We start from the raw sequence: 21,856 nt of genomic DNA on the forward strand, positions 1-21,856 counted from the left end.
GTGTGTGTGTGTGTTGTGCATACTGTATTAGCAGCAGTGTTGCCGCGGGGCTCCAGCTGTGAGGGCTGGGGTGCAGAGGGAGAGGGAGAGGGAGGGCGGTGTTTACAAACGTTCCCCTCTCTCAGTTTTCTCCCGCCCTCTCTTCCAGCCACACTCCTCAACATGAGCCTGAAACAGAAACTCCAACCTGTGAGTACTCCAACTCTACTCTCTCACTCCCTATTCTCTTCTTTCTTTCTCTTCCTGTCTCACTCCTGTCCTTGTCTGCCTCTCCTCTTACCCTCATGGTCATCTGGTGGTTCGTAGCAGGCTACCTAGCTCCATCCTCCGTATTGACAGTGAGGCAGGGACTGTGATGGATGTTGTTAGTGCTGATGTCATCTTGTTGTCGTCATAATTTGTCTTGTGTCACTTGTCGCCTACTTTTTTTTCATAGGTGATAATTATGTTGATGTTTTGTGGGCTCCAGGGTACTTGTTGGTCTCTGGAATTTGGAATGTTCATTTGATTAGCATGAATCAAATTTCATTTTGTTCTGAAAATGATTATTCTAATTTCAAGAGAACAGTTCACAGTACCTTAGAGGTGTTTTGTTTTGGTGTTTGAAACAAAACTAGTGTCACATGTTTTTAATTTCAGACTGCATTGTTACTGAAGTATTAACATAGTTAGGTGTTCTTTATGCAAATAGCTAGTGTTTGTTTTTAATCTTTACAAAGGTATTTGTTATATTCTATGTCAGATGTCATTGTATTTTCCAATAAGGACTGTTAACTGTTATAAGCCCTGAGTGGTTTGGGTAAAACATTGTGGTGCAGACGGCATGGATCTTATTCAGGCTGTCATTATGAAACAGGACTAGAAATTATGTCAATAATCTGAAATTACCCAGATGAGTGAATCTGGGCAACACACACACACACACACACACACACACACACACACACACACACACACACACACACACACACACACACACACACACACACACACACACACACACACACACACACACGCACACACGCACACACACACACACACACACTGCCCATCCCTCAGTTTGCTCCCACAGGTTCATCATGTTAGATGTTAAATTCAGTCCTCAGGGGGAGAATCCTGATCGTTGGTACGAGAGCGCATCTGTCAGAGAAAGAGCACAGTGACACGTGGAATCACAACCCTCATTTAGCCACAAACATTGATAGCAATAAGGCCTAAGGTCCTGAGCCCTATGTAGCCCCCAGCAGTCAGGTCTCCTTTCATACGGTATGTAGCAAACAGTACTGCAGGTGTAGAGTCTTCATTTGATCACCCTGTTGCAGGAGAACTTTCCTGCAATGCAGAAAATGTAAAACGTGTTGTGTATTTGAGGTTTAAAAAGGCTTCTGACGTTTATAATTTCCACTTTGAAATGCCATTAATTATAATCCACATAATAATTCACATTTCCTGTTGCTGCGTTATTTTCCTGCTGTATCGAACTGGCTAAAATTAAGATCCTACATCTGTACAGTACTTTAAATGCTCTGCTATGAGAGGTTCTGCAGTGCATTTTGACATCCTCAGTCTTCAGTCAATCGTTTCAGTTTGTTGTTTCAAATTGTTTATTCAGGGTAAGAAATGCATTAACTGATCTATCCATTTAATTAAAGCTCAGTCCTACTATTCCCTGTATTCGATTAGTTTACTGACTACTGGAGCAGCACCCCCTGGACTGGGTGAGAGTTGGGTCATAGAGCGGTAAGTGGGCAGTGTGTAGTCTGGATGGCAATCGATAGGAGGCTAACCATGTGGTGTCATTTTATCACCTCTAGGACTGACTGTATGTGGGGACAAGTTTGTTCTCTTACTTTGAGTCTGAACATCTTTTCCATTTAAGAATCAAAGCTGTGAGGGTTGAGAGAGGTCAGATGTTCTGGAAAGAGATGGAAATTGTCATAGGAAGCTTTCACCTTGTACTCTCAGGTTATTTAGTAGGGCAAAAACCTTGTAGCACTGAACATGCCGCATTTAATGTAGCTGTATTTTGTGATCCAGCTAAGTAGGGACATTGGACAGGGTTGGCAGCAAGGGCACCATGGTAACGCTGTGTGTTATTACAGATTATTCTGTCACCGTGGCTATGTTCATAGTTATGCAAACTATACATGCAAAGTAGGATGAGCCAGTGGAGGTTCCACCAGACTAGCCTGCAGAACATGTTGACTGTGGAGGTTCCACCAGACTAGCCTGCAGAACATGTTGACTGTTGAGGTTCCACCAGTCTAGCCTGCAGAACATGTTGACTGTTGAGGTTCCACCAGACTAGCCTGCAGAACATGTTGACTGTTGAGGTTCCACCAGACTAGCCTCCAGCACATGTTGACTGTGGAGGTTCCAACAGACTAGCCTCCAGCACATGTTGACTGTGGAGGTTCCACCAGACTAGCCTGCAGAACATCTTGACTGTGTAGGTTCCACCAGTCTAGCCTGCAGAACATGTTGACTGTGTAGGTTCCACCAGCCTAGCCTGCAGCACATGTTGACTGTGAATGTTCCACCAGCCTAGCCTGCAGCACATGTTGACTGTAGAGGTTCCACCAGACTAGCCTGCAGCACATGTTGACTGTAGAGGTTCCACCAGACTAGCCTGCAGCACATGTTGACTGCGGATGTTCCACCAGCCTAGCCTGCAGCACATGTTGACTGCAGGGGTTCCACCAGCCTAGCCTGCAGCACATGTTGACTGTGGAGGTTCCACCAGCCCAGCCTGCAGCACATGTTGACTGTGGTGGTTCCACCAGCCTAGTGTGCGGCGCATGTTGATCAGGGAGGTTGCACCAGCCTAGCCTGCAGCACATGTTAACTGGCATGACTCTCGAGTGAGACAACAACTGATTGAACCTTTATTTAAATAAGCAAGTCAGTTAAGAACAAATTCTTATTTACAATGACAGCCTACCCCGGCCAAACCCAGCCGACGCTGGGCCAATTGTGCGGTGCCCTATGGGACTCCCAATCACATCCGGATATGATACAGCCTGCAATCGAACCAGGGACTGTAGTGACTTCTCTTTGCACTGAGATGCAGGGCCTTAGACCGCTGCACCATTCGGGAGCCCATATGGGTGATATCAGAGAGCACATTGTGCACCATGGTCTGCCTATGTCCAGAGCTGTAAAAATACTTGAAAGTACTACTTAAGTAGTTTCTTGGGGTATCTGTACTTTACTTTACTATTTATATTTTTGACAACTTTTACTTTTATTTTTATTTTCCGAAAGAAAATTATATACTTTTTACTCCATACATTTTCTCTGACACCCAAAAGTACTCATTACATTTTGAATGGTTAGCAGGACAGGAAAATTGTCTAATTCACACACTTATCAAGAGAACATCCCTGCTCATCCATACAGCCTCTACGTCAAGCACACAGACAGTTTTGACCAATACTGCCCTCCTACACAAGCACTCACAAAAGGTGTTAGTGAAAATGAACCAAAATCACCCAGCTCTTTGCAACAATCCCTGTCGATTTGCTTGTAAATTAGGGCACTTACCCTGTTCTGCCATTGGCCGAGGGACAGTGAAGGGGGTCACATGGTGTGGCAGGTGAGCTGCAGCAGGGTCTTTTAAAAGGCCAGTGAGCGAGGTGGGGCGGGGGAGAAGGGTACAGACAGCCAGGCAGCCAGAGAGGGTCCACTCCCCAGCGGTGGTCTGTTAGAGCTGGGCACATAGGCACTGGGCCACTGGGTAGCTGATCTGGAGCATTGTGCTGGACATAGCGGGCTAGGATGGAGCAGGGGAGGACCTATATGTTCCGGGGGAGACAGGGTGGGCTGCTGGGGAATTTCAGGGGGACCAGGGTGTCGTGCTCCTCCTCCTCCTGCTGCTGCTGTGGTCGGGACCAGAATAAACTGGAGCTCCTGGATATGGAGGCTCTCATCGTTGTACCGGTTAGTAGGAGCACTAGGGTCAGACTGATTGAAATTATCTATGTGAGTGTGATCTCTTGGGTTATTGTTGTCGATTCAGATACTGTAGTTTCGATGATGGTGTGTGAGGAAAATTTTAAAAAATGTGGTAATATTATGGTCTGTGCTGTCACTATGAGAACACAATCACTAAGGTCCTCTCTGTATTTCAATTTGCACCTAGGATTTACATACTGGTTATTATAGTTGATTTGGTTCCTATTTGGCTGTACTGACTGTGTTGAACACTCAGAAATCAGACCCCCGTCAACCATGTAGATATTTGTCTTGTGAAAAGCTGTGCGTTGGCTTCTACAGTGTTTGTGTTGAGTCCTTCGAGACATATATTGTTTATACTCCAGGACATAATTGTCTTCATGACAACATGACTGGCTAGTTGTGAGACTGAGGGATGTTTGTGTGAACATTTACACTCATTGCATTGTATCACACACACACACACACACACACACACACACACACACACACACACACACACACACACACACACACACACACACACACACGCACGCACGCACGCACGCACGCACGCACGCACGCACGCACGCACGCACACACACACACACACACACACACACACACACACACACACTACTCCCTCTTTGTCACTCACTCTGGACTACACATTAACTCTGATTGATTTGTGACAGTGCTTGAACAGCTAATGGAGGGTTGTTGTGTTTTTTGCTGCTGCTGTTCTAGTTGTGCTGAGGTGATAGACGTGGGTTGGAGGCCCGCGGTGTCAGACACAGTAGGTAGTTAGACAGAACACAGTTGCTCCCCTTCCTTCCCCCAAAGGGCACAACAAAGACAATATCAGGTCCTGTTCTGCTCCTCTCTTCTGAACTGTCTTCTGCTCTGGTTCCCTGAACCCACGTCCCTCGGGTTTCTCGGCACAATTCTCTGACATGACTCACTCTCTTTCCCATTTCTTATACAGCTTTCCATTTTGCTAAGGCTGTTTGGCTTATCATCTCATATTATTGGGGTTCTAATCAAGGCCTTTTCAGCAGGGTGGTGAGGGGCCATTGTGACGATATTCCGTTTCAATTCTGTTTCACTTTTACTGCCCATGATTAATCTAGATTCAGCAGGACTCTCTGACCGTCTCTGCCCTCTCCCCTTCTAGGTACTGTCCCTAGGGGCTGATGTCCTGCCAGAGTACAAGCTCCAGGCGCCTCGCATCCACAAGTGGACCATCCTCCACTACAGTCCCTTCAAGGCGGTGTGGGACTGGGTCATCCTCCTGCTGGTCATCTACACGGCCGTCTTCACCCCCTACTCCGCTGCCTTCCTGCTCAACGAGGTGGAGGATGAGCTCCGGCGCTCCTGTGGCTACACCTGCAACCCCCTCAACGTGGTGGATCTGGTGGTGGACGTCATGTTTATCGTGGACATTCTCATCAACTTCCGGACCACATATGTCAATCACAATGACGAGGTGGTCAGCCACCCGGGGCGCATCGCCCAGCACTACTTCAAAGGCTGGTTCCTCATTGATATAGTGGCAGCCATCCCCTTTGACTTGCTCATATTCCGCTCTGGCTCTGATGAGGTGAGATGGATGGAGGAAAAGGTGGATCATTTTAATCTATGTGTAGTATTGGTCCTTTTTTTGCAGTGTTGGTCAGTGTACCAATTCAACAAAGCCTCTCTCATAAATCTTCTTGTTCTTTTACATTAATTGCTTTGTTTGTACATTGAACCTCTCTCCTCTCAGCCCCAGACGACCACTCTGATTGGCTTGCTGAAGACTGCTCGGCTGCTGCGATTGGTGCGTGTGGCGCGGAAGCTAGACCACTACTCAGAGTACGGCGCTGCCGTTCTCTTCCTCCTCATGTGCACCTTTGCCCTCATCGCCCATTGGTTGGCCTGTATCTGGTACGCCATCGGCAATGCGGAGCGCACCAACTCGGCCCGCATCGGAGGCATGAAGATCGGCTGGCTGGACAACCTGGCTGAACAGATTGGTAAACCATACAACGACACAGACCCTGCCTCCGGCCCCTCCACCAAGGATAAATACGTCACAGCGCTTTACTTTACCTTCAGCAGCTTGACCAGCGTGGGCTTCGGCAACGTTTCCCCCAACACCAACCCTGAGAAGATCTTCTCCATCTGCATCATGCTAATTGGCTGTGAGTACGTCACCAGTGTGTCTGAGTATGTCACCAGTGTGTCTGAGTATGTCACCAGTGTGTCTGAGTACGTCACCAGTGTGTCTGAGTATGTCACCAGGGTGTCTGTGTCTGTATTGTGCCTGTGTGTCCAGAGTGTTCATATGCATTGCTGCATTACTTTAAGTGTAGTACCACCTATCATTTTAGGTGGATGTCACTGACATGTCTCTCTGTCGTCTCCTGTAGCTCTGATGTATGCCAGTATCTTTGGTAACGTGTCGGCTATCATCCAGAGGCTGTACTCTGGCACAGCCCGTTACCACACCCAGATGCTGCGTGTCAAAGAGTTCATCCGCTTCCACCAGATCCCAGAGGGACTACGCCAGAGACTGGAGGAGTACTTCCAACATGCCTGGTCCTATACCAATGGCATCGACATGAACGCTGTGAGTCACTCTCAAACACACATTCATATACAGCCAAACACACACACATCCATACGCACGCGGAAAACACACACATTCATATTCGCATGAAAAACACATATTCCCTAATTGCCACCTGAGTTTTGCCGCCATTAGGTGCTCAGACAGGGAGACCTAACAATGGAAATGATGTGCGTCATATCCTTTGTGTTAGTAGATAGATAGCGTCCTGCTGGTTGCAGAGAAGAGAAAAGCATTAGCCATCTAACACCACAGGGATATGACGTAGCAGAGAGCACACTTGTCAATTCAATCTGAACAGAGTTGATCACATAGACACTGTGTGTGTGCATGTGTCCCCTTGTCAATAGTGAGCATCAATTGAAACAGCTCTCCCCCCACTATCTCTCTCTCTCTCTCTCTCTCTCTCTCTCTCTCTCTCTCTCTGTCTCTCTCTCTCTCTCTGTCTCTCTCTGTCTCTTTCTCTGTCTCTCTCTCTCTGTCTCTCTCTCTCTCTGTCTCTCTCAATTCAATTCAATTCAATTCAAGGGGCTTTATTGGCATGGGAAACATGTGTTAACATTGCCAAAGCAAGTGAGGTAGATAATACCATAATACCTCTCTCTCTCTGTCTCTCTCTCTTCTCTCTTTCTCCCTCTCCCATTTATCTAGGTGCTGAAGGGTTTCCCTGAGTGTCTGCAGGCTGATATCTGCCTCCACCTGAACCGCTGCCTGCTCCAGAACTGCAGGGCCTTCAAGGGGGCCAGTAACGGCTGTCTGCGGGCGCTGGCCATGAGGTTTAAGACCACCCACGCCCCTCCGGGTGACACCCTGGTCCACATGGGAGACGTCCTCTCAGCTCTCTACTTCATCTCTAGAGGGTCCATAGAGATTCTGAGAGACGATGTGGTGGTGGCCATACTGGGTAGGCTGAAGGGTGGTGGTGGTTACTGGGTAGGCTGAAGGGTGGTGGTGGTTACTGGGTAGACTGAAGGGTGGTGGTGGTTACTGGGTAGACTGAAGGGTGGTGGTGGTTACTGGGTAGACTGAAGGGTGGTGGTGGTTACTGGGTAGACTGAAGGGTGGTGGTGGTTACTGGGTAGACTGAAGGGTGGTGGTGGTTACTGGGTAGGCTGAAGGGTGGTGGTGGTTACTGGGTAGACTGAAGGGTGGTGGTGGTTACTGGGTAGACTGAAGGGTGTTGGTGGTTACTGGGTAGACTGAAGGGTGGTGGTGGTTACTGGGTAGACTGACGGGTGTTGGTGGTTACTGGGTAGACTGAAGGGTGGTGGTGGTTACTGGGTAGACTGAAGGGTGGTGGTGGTTACTGGGTAGGCTGAAGGGTGGTGGTGGTTACTGGGTAGACTGAAGGGTGGTGGTGGTTACTGGGTAGACTGAAGGGTGGTGGTGGTTACTGGGTAGACTGACGGGTGTTGGTGGTTACTGGGTAGACTGAAGGGTGGTGGTGGTTACTGGGTAGACTGACGGGTGTTGGTGGTTACTGGGTAGACTGAAAGGTGGTGGTGGTTACTGGGTAGGCTGAAGGGTGGTGGTGGTTACTGGGTAGACTGAAAGGTGGTGGTGGTTACTGGGTAGACTGAAGGGTGGTGGTGGTTACTGGGTAGACTGAAGGGTGTTGGTGGTTACTGGGTAGACTGAAGGGTGGTGGTGGTTACTGGGTAGACTGAAGGGTGGTGGTGGTTACTGGGTAGACTGAAGGGTGTTGGTGGTTACTGGGTAGCCTCTCCTTCTTTCTTAAGTCTTCCCCTCGTTCTTCCCTTTCAAGCTTATGTGGTTTAGTGCATTCTCTGCCTGTCTGCCTGTCTCTGTCTGTCTGTTTCGCTCTCTTTCTCTCTCTTTCTCTCGCTCTTTCTCTCTCTCTTTCTCCCTCTCTCACACACACACACACACACACACACACACACACACACACACACACACACACACACACTGCTGTGTTGTGGTGTGCTGTTTAGCCAGAGGTGTTTGGGCACGGCTCCACTTCCATTCCACAGTGTCATTGATTACCGATCACCCGATTGCTCAGACCCACTCTCTCTATGCTAGCCTGTCTCGCTTTGATTCGTCTCCCCTCTGCATTTAAGTGGACACAAAGTCAGGCCTAACTGGAATAATGTAGAGCATTGGTGTTATTGTTCTACTCTCTGAAAAATCTAGAAATAATCCAGAAGAAATGATCTGTCAGGGTAGTCTTGTAGACGGAGTCTTTCACTCCCCCTGGTGGTGTATGTGAGTGAGTTTATGAGTGTTTTTAATGCTTATGTTGTCCAATCATTTTTTTGTTCAAACATTGCTTTCTCCATTGTCCCTCTATTCACCTCCGTTTCCTCTTCACCTGTGTCACGCCTTTCAACCTCTCATCTCTCCATTCTCTCTTTCTCGTTCTCTCCGTAGGTCAGAATGATATCTTCGGCGAACCCATCTATCTTTTTGGGCGTCCAGGGAAGTCCAGTGCAGACGTCAGGGCTTTGACCTACTGTGACCTCCATAGGATCCTGAGGGAGGACCTGCTGGAGGTGCTGGACATGTACCCAGACTTCTCCGACTGCTTCTGGACCAACCTGGAGATCACCTTCAACCTCCGAGATGTGAGTACCATCAGGGGGAGACAGAGAGCACCCTCCAACCACTAGTAGGTACTGTTCATGTTGGGCCGGTTTCCTGGACACAGACTGTGTAGTCTTGGACTAAAAATCATTCTCAATGGAGAATCTCCTATGAAAGTGCTTTTTAGCCCAGGACTAGTCTTAGTCTGTGTCTGGGAAACCAGCCCTTAGTCATAAAGAGAGCTTAACACAAGGTCAATGAGTTTTAGTTAGGCAAACTAATGCAAAAGCATTACTTCTTGAATATTTATTGTGTATAAAGCTGATGATTGATGATGTGTGTGTAATGTGTTGTAAAGTGTGAGTTGTTTTTTGTTGAGTTACTGAAGCTGATGTGTATTAGGTAGATAGAATGAACCAGGCACCTCCCAGTGAGGACTCTGAATGTGGATACCGACGGCCGCGGCCACGACGCACAAGAAACCGGCCTGGTGAGTGTGTGTGGTTCTGCTCATTATGTCCTCATGGGTTTCTTATACATTGTTAAAAGTAAAAGTCGTGTTACTATCAATGATATGTCTAAAGTTGTGGTGATCATTGTACCTGTCCTGGTTGTGTGTAGACGGCATGGACCGTGAGGACTCATTTCCAGACCAGTCGTGTACTTTGGGGAACCACAGCGGCCCGGACACAAGCTCCCACTGGGAGGGCATGTGTAGCAGCGCCAGCGCCTGCTCCCAGTCCAGTGACGATGAGATGAAGCCCCTGGGACATAGCATAGCAGAGCTGTACCCCTCTGTGGACGACACCGATGACTACCCCCCTGCTGTGGTCAGCCTGCTGCCTCCCAGCGAACCCTCAGCCAGCATGGGGCCGCCCCTGGACCGAGGAAGTCACCAATACACAGGTAAAGAGAGACTGAGATATAGATACACAGTATTAGGCATGAACTAACTAAGATCAGTGGACTGTACTATGTTATAACCTGCATCAAAGCATTCCCACAGGCATCTCTGCTCTTTCTCTACATCCCAGCTGCCGCCCCCATCAACATGCCAGGCCCAGGGGTGTATGGGTATTGGCCTGACCGGAGGACCAGTCAGTTGTCAGATCCCCAGCAGCGCTGCTCCTCAGTCAGGGGCACCTACCACTCTCCTCCCTGTGCAGAGGACAGGCCCAATGAACTGGAGTCCAGAGTGGAGCTGCTACAGTCCCAGCTCCGCAGGTATAGAGGAGATGAGAGAAGAGGAGAGGAAAAGTGAGGAGAGGAGAGAAGAGGAGGGGAAAAGTGAGGAGAGGAGAGAAGAGGAGAGGAAAAGTGAGGAGAGGAGAGAAGAGGAGGGGAAAAGGGATGACAGGAAAGGAGAGGAAAAGTGACGAGGGCACAGCAAAGGGGATCTTTAGAAAGGAATTGTGAGGAGAGGAGAGGAGAGGAGAGGAGAGGAGAGGATTTACAGACAGGTAAAGGAAGATAATAATTGGAGAAGAAGCCAAAAAAAATTATGGAGGAAGACCAAGAAATGATTGAGAGAGATTACAGAGGAAGAAATGATTGACTTTATTCATCTTTGGTCTTTCCTCTCCCACCCTGCCTCCATCCTTGGCCCTGCCCAGACTGGAGACTCGGATGACTGCAGACATCCACGTGATCCTGCAACTGCTCCAAAGGCAGATAACCCCAGTGCCCCCGGCCTACAGCACTGTGTTGCCCAGCCCTCACCCTGCTCACCCCACCACCCTGTACAGCACAGCAGCCCCCATCATCCACACTGTCCCCTCCATGCCCCCAATCAAGATTGACAGCATGCTTTCGCCACTGCAGGTGGGTACTGGTATGGTGTACAGATAGTACAGTATATATCAGTTTTTGCTTGCTACAATGCTCTGTCCTCGAAGAGCTATATGATATTATGAAACAGTGGGCTGATAATATGAGTGAGAGCGAGGTATTGGTATTAAAGGTTGGTCAGTATACCGAGTTACTGAATCGCTTTTGTGCTTCACCTCTCTACCCGTTGTTTTCCTTTGCAGAGCCCGGACTCAGACAAGCACAAGTCCAAGGACTCCCTGTCCAGTGGGATCCACCTCACGGTGGCCTCTGATGACACCATGTCCATGTCCCCTGAGACAGAGCCCCTTCCAGGGTCCTCCATGGGCCTCAGCCCCCCCCATGTCTCCTGCCAAACCCTGGGGCCCTCTGGACTGCTGTGTGGCAGCCTGCGTTTCCCCTCCCTCCCTGACAACCTGGAGACCTCCACAGAGGGGCAGGAGATTCAGAGGCACGTTTCTGACCCCATCCTGCCAGGCAGCTAAAACCCTCTGACCTTTAACCTTGAACCTGATCATCCCTCACTCCTAGCACCCCCTGCACCACCACAGGAGGACAATCACATGTTGTCAGAGTCACTTCTCTAATCGTCGCCTCTCTCATTCCTCTTCTTCAATCCCCACCCAACCCCCTAACCTGTAAGATGCTGCTGATCAACGTGGGTTGCCTTCCACAAAGCTGAGAGGAATTTCTATGGAGGGCCCCCTCTCACTGACTCACAGTGCCCGGGGCTGAGGCACCTCTGGTCCTGTGCGACAAACAACCTCTCCTCTCTATCAGAGCCTAGGGCATTATTGAGAGGGGGTTTAGGATTTCTGCAACCCAGACCCCACAAAGCCTGGGGGCCTGGCACTGCCTATGGAGAACTGATATGAAACTGGGCTGACTAGAAGCACACGTACACACACGTCACACAGACACTAACAATAACCCCAAACCCCCTTTTCCCTGGATCTCAAAGCTGTAGTATTGTCATTCCTCTCTCGTTTTCCTTTTGTTAAGTGATGGTCCTTTTATGCCATGGTCCTTTTTGTTGGGAGATAAGAATTTGGCCAAAAATACATATAACTGTGTGTACTGTATGTTTACACTGTAGAGGAACTGCACATTCAGGCTCAGTGCTGTTTATAAGTTGAACTGAAATGTATTTTTATAGTATCATGAGGATCTTACCGTCAATCTGGAAAATCGAATAGTTATTTCTTTCACACTATTGCTATGTTGGTGTAACATATTATCAACAGATGATATAAAAAGATGGTATAAATGCCATCTAAATACTGTTGATGTCTGTATGGTAGGAATGACTACTGTAAAAGTGGCCATTTTTGAATACAGTAATTCTACTCTCATGTTCTACCATCATATGACTTAATGGAAAGCAATATTTGTTAACATGAAGTGACATGTCTCATTATTGAGTCAACATTGTCAGGGGTCATGAGAACAGATAATTGACATGGGGAAAAAGCATAATGGACAGTTTTGTCATCTCTTTTATGCTCTTTTATGCTGTAGTTATGTAGCACTTGTGAAGCATTATAAACACTTTCATTTATACGGCCATTACTGCTTTGCTTGGGTCATCATGTTTGTGTATGTCTATATATCTGTTCTGTTTCACAGGACTGTTGTTACACCAAGGATGCATCATCTCTTTTTCAGGTGTGTGTGTATGTGTGTGTGTCTGCGCAATGTTTGGTCACATGGTCACATATTTAACATCACCCTTTTGAAAGGCCCGGATTAAATCTGATTCTACAAGACAATGTTCCCGCTTTTGAAGAGACCACATTATCGGTAAACTCTGCATATGTCGGCTCAATCAAAAATTACGTTCAAGTGGTGCATTGTCCAAATCTGCAATCAGAATGGATCCTGGCCCAAATGTGTGTAATGACTCAAGGTGCCAACGTTAGTGGATGTTTGATGCCCACCTGGGAGGAAGTGATGTGGATGTAATCTGCCAATCAAGTGATGTCACTGGGATAGTGTCATTTTCCCAGAATCCCAGTGTCAAGATATTTTTGACAGTTTCAGGAGAATGTAACAATGTTTTTTAAGCCTTCCTTGTTCTGTAAAGGTTTCTTGAAGCACAAAATCATAATTCTTATTCATATTTTTTAGATTAAAGATTATTTATAACAAATAATACAGAAACTTCAACTACTGACAAGTTGTTTATTTTTGGTTGAGGGCTTGGACTTAAGTGGTTTGCACCATTTACTATTCTTCAGTTGGGCTTACTTTTGTGGAATTCATAGACATTAACTTATAAAACATATTTTAAAACCAGGAATTCATTCAGTTGGGCCATGTTAAACACCCTGTTCATTCCAAAGGTGTTTGATGGGGTTGAGGTCAGGGCTCTGTGTAGGCCAGTCAAATTCTTCTTCCACACGATCTCGACAAACCATTTCTGTATGGACCTCGCGTTATATGCATGGGGGCATTGTCATGCTGAAACAGGAAAGCGCCTTCCCCAAACTGTTGCCACAATGTTGGAAGCACAGAATCTTCTAGAATGTCATTGTATGCTGTAGAGTTAAGATTTCCCTTCAATGGAACTAAGGGACCTAGCCCGAACCATGAAAAACAGCCCCAGACCCTTATTCCTCCTCCACCAAACTTTACAGTTGGCACTACACATTAGGGCAGGTAGCGTTCTCCTGGCATCCACCAAACCCAGATTTGGCCGTCGGACTGACGCGTTTCTACTGCTTCAGAGTCCAATGGCAGCAAGCTTTACATCACTCTAGCCGGCGCTTGGCATTGCGCATGATGATCTTAGACTTGTGTGCGGCTGCTCGGCCACAGAAACCTATTTCATGAAGCTTCCGACGAACAGTTATTGTGCTGACGTTGCTTCCAGAGGCAGTTTGGAACTCGGTAGTGAGTGTTGCAACCGAGGACAGTTGATTTTCACCACTCGGCGGTCTCGTTCTTTGAGCTTGTGGAGCCGTTGTTGCTCCTAGACGATTCCTCTTCACAATAACAGCATTACAGTTGACCAGGGCAGCTCTAGCAGGACAGAAATCTGACAAACTGAGCTCTTCAGTTAGGCCATTTTACTGCCAATGTTTGTCTATGGAGATCGCATGGTTGTCTGCTAAATCTTATATTCCTGTCAGTAACGGGTGTAGCTGAAATAGCCGAAAACACTAATACTCAAATAGTGAAAATTATGAGTGAGAAATGTTGGTGGGATGGAGTTCTGGCCTGCCTGGTGTCATCACCAGGAAGTAAATTAGTTAATTGATCAAAAAGAGAGTTCCCAACCTCTCTGCCGATAACAGCTAGTTTTCAGCAGGTTGACATTTGTCATGAATCTTGCCCTGGAAGCAGAACTGAGCTATTTCTGCTAAATGGGCCAGTTGCAAAGTCAAAATTGGTTATATCGTAAAAAATGTATGTAAACTAAATTAGCTTTTTGGTCTTAATTTAAGGTTAGGCATTAGGGATAGCAGTGTGGTTAAGGTTAGGTTTAAAATGAGACATTATGACTATGTGGCTGTCAGCAGCAAGTGACCACTCTGTAGAGCTGCCTCCAGTGCAACGTTCATGACAATAAATGCCAACCGGACAGTTTTCCGTTTTCCCCTACATAACAGAAATTGCTCTTTTTGACCATTTTAATTGAACATAATCACTAAGGTACTTAACTGTTACCCATAAACGATTTAATGTTGAGATCAAAACAGCTGTATTAGACCTTTAAGAACACTGCAGAGGGAATGTAATGTTAGGAGCTGACAGACCTATACCTGCTCACTGAAATACATTGCCATCTGCACATTGAAGTGACATTATGCCCACCTAAATAAATCATGACATCCTGACCTATCAGTGTGTATTCAGTGATGCAATTAACATCTACAAAAACACAAAGGAATATTTATTAGTTAGAGCAAATTTGGTAATACAAACTTTTATGAAAAAAAGCTACTACATGTAGATTTGCCTTATCAATATCTTGGTTCATATATTTATAAGAATGTACATTTCCCCTTGTACAAACATGCGAAAAGGGGGTTGACCTTCGAGTACAGAGAACAATAAAAAGATAGGGAGAGCGAGACACGAGAAAAAAAGGTTTCACTCTCCTTCAGTACTAGGCTAAGTAAACGTATTTGTTTCACACAGTCTTGAATAGGAACTGTAGTTGTTCCAAGCAACTCCACTCAAAATTAAGAAAACCTTGCGAAGCTTGTTCTTGGTAGGTTCTGGTCTAGTCCAAAGAGGCTGATGGCAAAGTCTCCAAACTGTGAGACATGCAACTGTGTGTTGAACACAGGAGGCTGCTGAGGGGAGGATGGCTCATAATAATGGCTGTAACAAAGCAAATGGAATGGCATCAAACACCTGGAAACCATGTGTTATATGTATTTCCACCTATTTCGCTCCAGTTGTTAGAATGAGCCTGTTCTCCCCAATTAAAGTGCCACCAACTTCCTGTGGTATTGAACCATAACACTTCACTATATGTCAGATTATCACAGTATAATCATGGAAGTGATCTGGTACCAGCAAACCATTAAAAAAAATACTTTCAATAATTATGAGGCCTTAAAATTAGCCTTATGGTTTCAAATTCAGAAGTCTATAACTGGATTCAAACCAGTTCAGAAAGACACCCAGATGACATTTTCTGACAGTGAGTGTCATTTTAAATCCAGTTTCCTGACACTAAATATGTCATTATGTTATAGAGATGGCTAAAACAACAGGTTAAACACACTCAAGAGGCAGTCTTCAGTTCAAACTGCACTGTTTCACTCCATAATGAATTGACCATCTAGAATTGTTGAACCCACTGATGCATTTTGGCGCTGTACAGACACTGATGATTACCAAAACAATAAAGATGACAACATACTCCTTTTGACACAGGGATTAGTTCTATCAAAAACAGAGTAAACCAGGACATTGTGGAGTGGGACAAAGAGTTCACACCGCCTCCCATACGTACATCAATCAGCCAGGACAGAGTAGTGGTTTGAGGCAGTCCTGCAAGATTTACTTCCACTCAAAAAAACATGTCCAAGTTCTGAATCCACACATTGTCCTCATCCACGCCTGAGGTGAAGGTTGGCTTTAGACCCGCAGGATCTCTAGGCAGTTGTTGTAGCCGATGGCGATCCAGTCAGGCTGGGTGGAGGCCCACTGGACGTTGTTGATCTCCCCCTCGGCTGTGTAGGCCAGAATAGGGTCCTCGATGGCCCTGGGCATTTGCTGGATGTCCCATATCAGCGCCTGGTGGTCGTCGGCTGAGGAAAGACAAGACATTATTATTACACTGAAGGGAGAAGGTGAGAAGACTTAGAATGGGGTCCGAGGAAAGGTGAACTGGTGGAGAAGCTGTTTGTGCTTTGCCTGCAGTGCAGATGTGACAGGAGGAGTGGGGAGCCCAGGCGATGCCGTTGACACAGGCCCGGTGGTTGTTGAGGCGGGCCACCGGCGTGCAGGGAACACGCACGTCCAGAATCACAACCTGAGACACACAGCACAGGAGAGATAAACACATTAGATGGGGATAAGGAGAGGGAGCAACAAAGAGAGAATGGACAAAACCAAACTGAAAGAGGAATGAGAAAGTAGAGTTAAATAGACTGACCTCCATGCCGTCCATAGCCATGGTGGCCAGGTAGTTGGGGTCCTGTTTGTTCCAGCAGAGGCGCAGTAGGGGGTGGTGCTGGGGATCTTCATAGATGATGGTGCTGTGTTCCAGGTGACGCAGGTCAAACATGCGTACTGAGCCGTCCGCTCCGACCGACGCAAACATGTCCCGACCACCGCCTGCGCGGCTGAACGCGATGTCATACACCTACAGACAGAGAACACCACCAACATGCAGAGTTATTACACTGGTATACCCACGGACACACATTCACACTTTATGATCTCAGGACCAGGGGTTGGAACCAAAATTATTTTCCAGTCGTTCGGTTCTGAAAAGAACCCCTATTTGTTTTGTTCCAGTGGTCCGACCAGCATAATACAATTCTGAACTGGTTGGAACCCAAAAAAAGTTAGTTCATATTGCTCCTTTTGGTAAAATGTTTAAGCTGTAAAATAAACCGTTTTCACATTTAGCTCATTCATTTGCTTCATCAATTAGTTTGGATGGAGCAGCTTGCGGTGTATATGCAAGCTATTTGTTTACATGTTTAATTGGCCATTTAAGTGCAGGCGCGAGAGAAGACAACTTCATGGGTGGGGAGAGAGAGGGGTGGACATGGCGGGGGCTTGGTTTGAAGCGCTAAACATCATCTGAATTGGGATGTGTTTAGGCTATTACTAGAATACCTTTAGAGACGTAACTTCACTGAATTACATAATTAAAAATCAGGAATATTTTTTGAACAAAAAATAACATCAATCGGTTCTCAAGATTTGGAATAAAGGATTGTTACGGAACACTAGAGACAAGTTTCGTTCCCAATTCCGTTCCTCAAAAAATGTCATTATTTTCCGTTTTTTGGTTCTGCTCCCTGAACAGGTTCTAGCCCCTGCTCACGACAACTAGCCTTTACTTACTCATTCATACAGTCTGAAACATGCACATTCTTACAAGCAAACTAAACTTCAAGGCAAGGCCTATATTCCCCCTCAGCCCTCACACCTCTTTGTCATGAGCAATGAGCTGGGTCTTGACGTGGCCGGATACAAGGTTGACTCTGCCCAGCACTTGGCCAGTCTCCAACCCCCAGATAGTACAGGTGGTGTCAATGCTGGAGGTGCCTGTAATGGACAGATCAGAACCAGGATTAAAAACACTGACACTCACCAAACAAGACATACTGTAAAACTAAATTAATAGCATGGGTGTTTATTTGCATTAATCACTCTACACAACCGGCGCTTATTTGAGACAGGCTTCTTTTATACCCAGGAATCTATTTCCATTATGCACACAGCTCAATAAAATGTTGAAAAGACTACCAGTTTGACCAGTATAAACATTATAATAACAAATCCGTCGCAGATCAGACCTGCAAAGGCTGCCTATCACACACCCTCCATTTCATGCTTTAGCACCATTAATTTGATGGTGTGTTTTATTTTTGGAGGAGCCATCGGTTGCAATATTGACAAAATGAAAAATGTAATGCACGACTGTGGGAATATCAGAGCTGTGTCCATGGTAACAGTTGTAAACAATTCATTTAGACCCAGCATTTATATGCTGAAATGTGACGATGCCCAGATTTGAAGTGACAGGCAGCTATTTGAGATTAGCGTAAAACAATTTAAATGCACTTACTCTGACACACATGCTGTAGACACTGACAGCAAACCAATAGACTATATGCTAGAGCTGGGCGATATGGACAAACATCCATGTCACAATGGACTAAATTATCACGATAAATGTCATAACCTCGTTGTTCAAGTTATGTGCACCACAGTTATTTTTTTTATATTACTATTTAATATTTTATATTTTAAATCTACTACTTTGAATGTTGTAGCTATCAATTGTTGTATTAACAATCACCCATATTAGCAAACTTATTTCATTTGAAACTTCACATTTCTCTACTAGGGCACCTATAGGTTATTTATTGTAATGAACGAGATCAGCAAAATGTCCATGATATTTGGTCGGTGTCAATACTTTTCAGTTTATATTGCCAGCTCTACTATATGCATATGCCCCATCTCTTACCCAGCAGATTAGGATCCACTTCATTCCAGTCAAACGAGGTGAGTGGGGCACAGAAGTCAGAGTTCTTGTTGTTATTCAGCAAGCATTCCAAACGCGTCTCTGTTTCACTGACCTAAGGGGTAAGATTTAACAAGCCATGAGATGCTATACAACTACGTAGAAAAGAGTCCCCTCTGGGCAAGTAACTGAGCTAGAGTGCAACTTCAGATGCTGCAAGAGGGACACAATAGTTAGAAGAGGGTGCAGGCCAGGGAGTGCCCAACATATGACATCTATTATGTTTACGTATGATTTAGTATCAAGGAGGCTGTGGGTGCATGCATACCCTCCAGATGCGCAGGTAGTCCCCGCTAGTGGCAAGCAGGTCTGGGTAAACACCCTTGCTGTCCGGGATCCACATGATCTTGGTGGTGGGGTAGGGGTGGTCAAAGGTGTTCCTGCAGATGAACTCTGAACTCTCCTCCTCCAGACCCACAATCTGCACCTGAAGAGAAACAACAATAATTAAATCAGAAACCGCTCTTGATATACAGTCGTGGCCAAAAGTTTTGAGAATGACACAAATATTATTTTTCACAAAGTCTGCTGCCTCAGAATGTTATGAAGAGATCAGATGAATTGCAATTAATTGCAAAGTCCCTCTTTGCCATGCAAATGAACTGAATCCCCCAAAAACATTTCCACTGCATTTCAGCTCTGCCACAAAAGGACCAGCTGACATCAAGTCAGTGATTCTCTCGTTAACACAGGTGTGAGTGTTGACGCGGACAAGGCTGGAGATCACTCTGTCATGCTGATTGAGTTCGAATAACAGACTGGAAGCTTCAAAGGAAGGGTGGTGCTTGGAATCATTGTTCTTCCTCTGTCAACCATGGTTACCTGCAAGGAAACACGTGCCGTCATCATTGCTTTGCAGAAAAAAGGGCTTCACAGGCAAGGATAATGCTGCCAGTAAGATTGCACCTAAATCAACCATTTATCAGATCATCAAGAACTTCAAGGAGGGCGGTTCAATTGTTGTGAAGAAGGCTTCAGGGCACCCAAGAAAGTCCAGCAAGCGCCAGGACCGTCTCCTTAAGTTGATTCAGCTGCGGGATCGGGGCACCACCAGTACAGAGCTTGCTCAGGAATGGCAGCAGGCAGGTGTGAGTGCATCTGCATGCACAGTGAGGCAAAGATTTTGGGAGGATGGCCTGGTGTCAAGAAGGGCAGCAAAGAAGCCACTTCTCTCCAGGAAAAACACCAGGAACAGATTGATATTCTGCAAAAGGTACAGGGATTGGACTGCTGAGGACTGGGGTAAAGTCATTTTCTCTGAATCCCCTTTCCGATTGTTTGGGGCATCCGGAAAAAAGCTTGTCCGGAGAAAACAAGGTGAGCGCTACCATCAGTCCTGTGTCATGCCAACAGTAAAGCATCCTGAGACCATTCATGTGTGGGGTTGCTTCTCAGCCAAGGGAGTGGGCTCACTCACAATTTTGCCAAAGAACACAGCCATGAATAAAGAATGGTACCAACACATCCTCCGAGAGCAACTTCTCCCAACCATCCAGGAACAGTTTGGTGACGAACAATGCCTTTTCCAGCATGATAGAGCACCTCGCCATAAGGCAAAAGTGATAACTAAGTGACTCTGGGAACAAAACATCGATATTTTGGGTCCATGCCCAGGAAACTCCCCAGACCTTAATCCCATTGAGAACTTGTGGTCAATCCTCAAGAGGCGGGTGGACAAACAAAACCCCATAAATTCTGACAAACTCCAAGCATTGATTATGCAAGAATGTGCTGCCATCAGTCAGGATGTGGCCCAGAAGTTAATTGACAGCATGCCAGGGCGGATTGCAGAGGTCTTGAAAAAGAAGGGTCAACACTGCAAATATTGACTCTTTGCATCAACTTCATGTAATTGTCAATAAAAGCCTTGGACACTTGTGAAATGCTTGTAATTATACTTCAGTATTCCATAGTAACATTGACAAAAATATCTAAAGACACTGAAGCAGCAAACTTTGTGGAAATCAATATTTGTGTCACTCAACTTTTGGCCACGACTGTATTTAACAAGGAACCAATAACTCAGAGCTTAAACACACTTCATACTGTTTTTATTAACTTTTTGATCATGTTCATTCTTTGTGGGTGAGGTCTTCTACAACTGTAGAAGCGAAGACCTGTTCTGAATTCTGTTTATACCTAAGATCTGTTCTGGGTAGCCCACATCACAGCATTGTGGGAGTCGCGGTGGTCCCAACTAATTCGTTCTGATTCTACACTGGGACTGGTTAACAAAAATATACAGGTCATCTTCTCACTCACCTTATTGTTATATTCTTCAACGAAACTTCCAAGGGCCAGGCGAAAGCGTTTGTCGGGACGAACGCTCCAGTTCATTGCATACACCGTCCATGGCGCTTCGTATTTATAGATCTCTTTTCGCTTACCGTGGAGAGACATAGCTCAATAAACGAGCTCTTATATGAAATCCTTACCTATATAAAACAAAACAACTGTTTCCTTGGAACAAAATACACCCCACGGCTCGTTAAAGACTTTCCGAATTGAAGACTTGAACAGTTCAAATGACAAAGGCTGTCAAACGACAGCTAGCTAGCAAACAGTCGTTAGTTATGGATACTACACTAGCCCAGTTAACGCCATTAGCTAGCTAGTAGCGCGTTGTACCGCGTAATAGCTATCACTGTCGGATAACGAAGGCGACGTTTAAGCTTAAATGAAGCTTCGAGACACACGTTAGCTTACGGCCAATAGTCTGAATTTTCTATTCGCTCGATTTTGATGATCCGGGTAAGTGAGCCTGCTTTTCTAATTGAGTCCCCTGCTAGCTTTGACCCGACTCCGACTTCAACAACACTAACCACAAAGAGGGGTGGGTGATCACTCTCCTCAAATCTCCTCCCATCGAAGAAAATGTCGGCGGTGTGACGCTCGCTAGCTCATAGACTACAATCACTCCCTTAAAGTGTGGAAATCATCATACCAATCACACCATTCTGAAAATATGCAAATATTGTTTTTACTATTTTAACAGCGTAACAAGGGTGGTGGACTCTGCTTAGGGATTTTGGATACAGTTTATGTCACAATTAACTTTTCGTAACAGGTTAGGAGAATTAACGTAGCGGGTTACGATAATTAGGTTAAGGTTAGGAAAAGAGTTAGGCTTATTTAAAATGAACAAAAATATATATAGTTGATAAACTCTATACAACTGGGGAAAAAACTTTTGAACAGTCATGCAACTCGGA

General features: G+C 45.9%; 2 protein-coding genes across 4 annotated transcripts in view; one reads left to right on the top strand and one right to left on the bottom strand.

Moving 5' to 3' along the window:
* Positions 1–14,757, top strand: part of LOC129833567 (potassium voltage-gated channel subfamily H member 6-like) — a 39,874-nt gene extending 25,117 nt beyond the window's left edge. For all 3 annotated transcript variants that reach the window (XM_055898254.1, XM_055898253.1, XM_055898255.1), the window contains 10 exons: positions 5,108–5,533; positions 5,699–6,116; positions 6,345–6,544; positions 7,196–7,448; positions 8,939–9,132; positions 9,494–9,581; positions 9,713–9,997; positions 10,126–10,315; positions 10,705–10,912; positions 11,122–14,757. In XM_055898254.1, the coding sequence (XP_055754229.1) occupies positions 5,108–5,533; positions 5,699–6,116; positions 6,345–6,544; positions 7,196–7,448; positions 8,939–9,132; positions 9,494–9,581; positions 9,713–9,997; positions 10,126–10,315; positions 10,705–10,912; positions 11,122–11,403 (2,544 nt within the window). In that variant the 3' untranslated portion in view covers positions 11,404–14,757. The remainder of the gene's footprint in view (positions 1–5,107; positions 5,534–5,698; positions 6,117–6,344; positions 6,545–7,195; positions 7,449–8,938; positions 9,133–9,493; positions 9,582–9,712; positions 9,998–10,125; positions 10,316–10,704; positions 10,913–11,121) is intronic.
* A 35-nt stretch (positions 14,758–14,792) lies between these two features.
* On the bottom strand, positions 14,793–21,517 carry LOC129833570 (DDB1- and CUL4-associated factor 7-like). The gene is made up of 7 exons (XM_055898258.1): positions 20,907–21,517; positions 18,913–19,071; positions 18,588–18,699; positions 17,541–17,659; positions 16,533–16,742; positions 16,292–16,409; positions 14,793–16,185 (listed from the first exon to the last, which is right to left on the bottom strand). The coding sequence occupies exons 1-7, from the start codon at positions 21,042–21,044 to the stop codon at positions 16,013–16,015; spliced, it is 1,029 nt and encodes a 342-aa protein (XP_055754233.1). The 5' UTR covers positions 21,045–21,517; the 3' UTR covers positions 14,793–16,012.
* Between the last annotated feature and the right edge of the window lie 339 nt (positions 21,518–21,856).

This window comes from Salvelinus fontinalis, chromosome 34 (genome assembly GCF_029448725.1).
Source record: "Salvelinus fontinalis isolate EN_2023a chromosome 34, ASM2944872v1, whole genome shotgun sequence".
NCBI lineage: Eukaryota > Metazoa > Chordata > Actinopteri > Salmoniformes > Salmonidae > Salvelinus > Salvelinus fontinalis.

Bases quoted from the DNA above. Each gene is read 5' to 3' on its own strand.
- LOC129833570 (XM_055898258.1), bottom strand. From the start codon at position 21,044: ATGTCTCTCCACGGTAAGCGAAAAGAGATCTATAAATACGAAGCGCCA. The intron at 19,072-20,906 runs GTGAGTGAGAAG...GTTTCTCTTCAG, and splicing joins TTGAAGAATATAACAATAAG to GTGCAGATTGTGGGTCTGGA. The intron at 18,700-18,912 runs GTATGCATGCAC...CTTACCCCTTAG, and splicing joins ACTACCTGCGCATCTGGAGG to GTCAGTGAAACAGAGACGCG.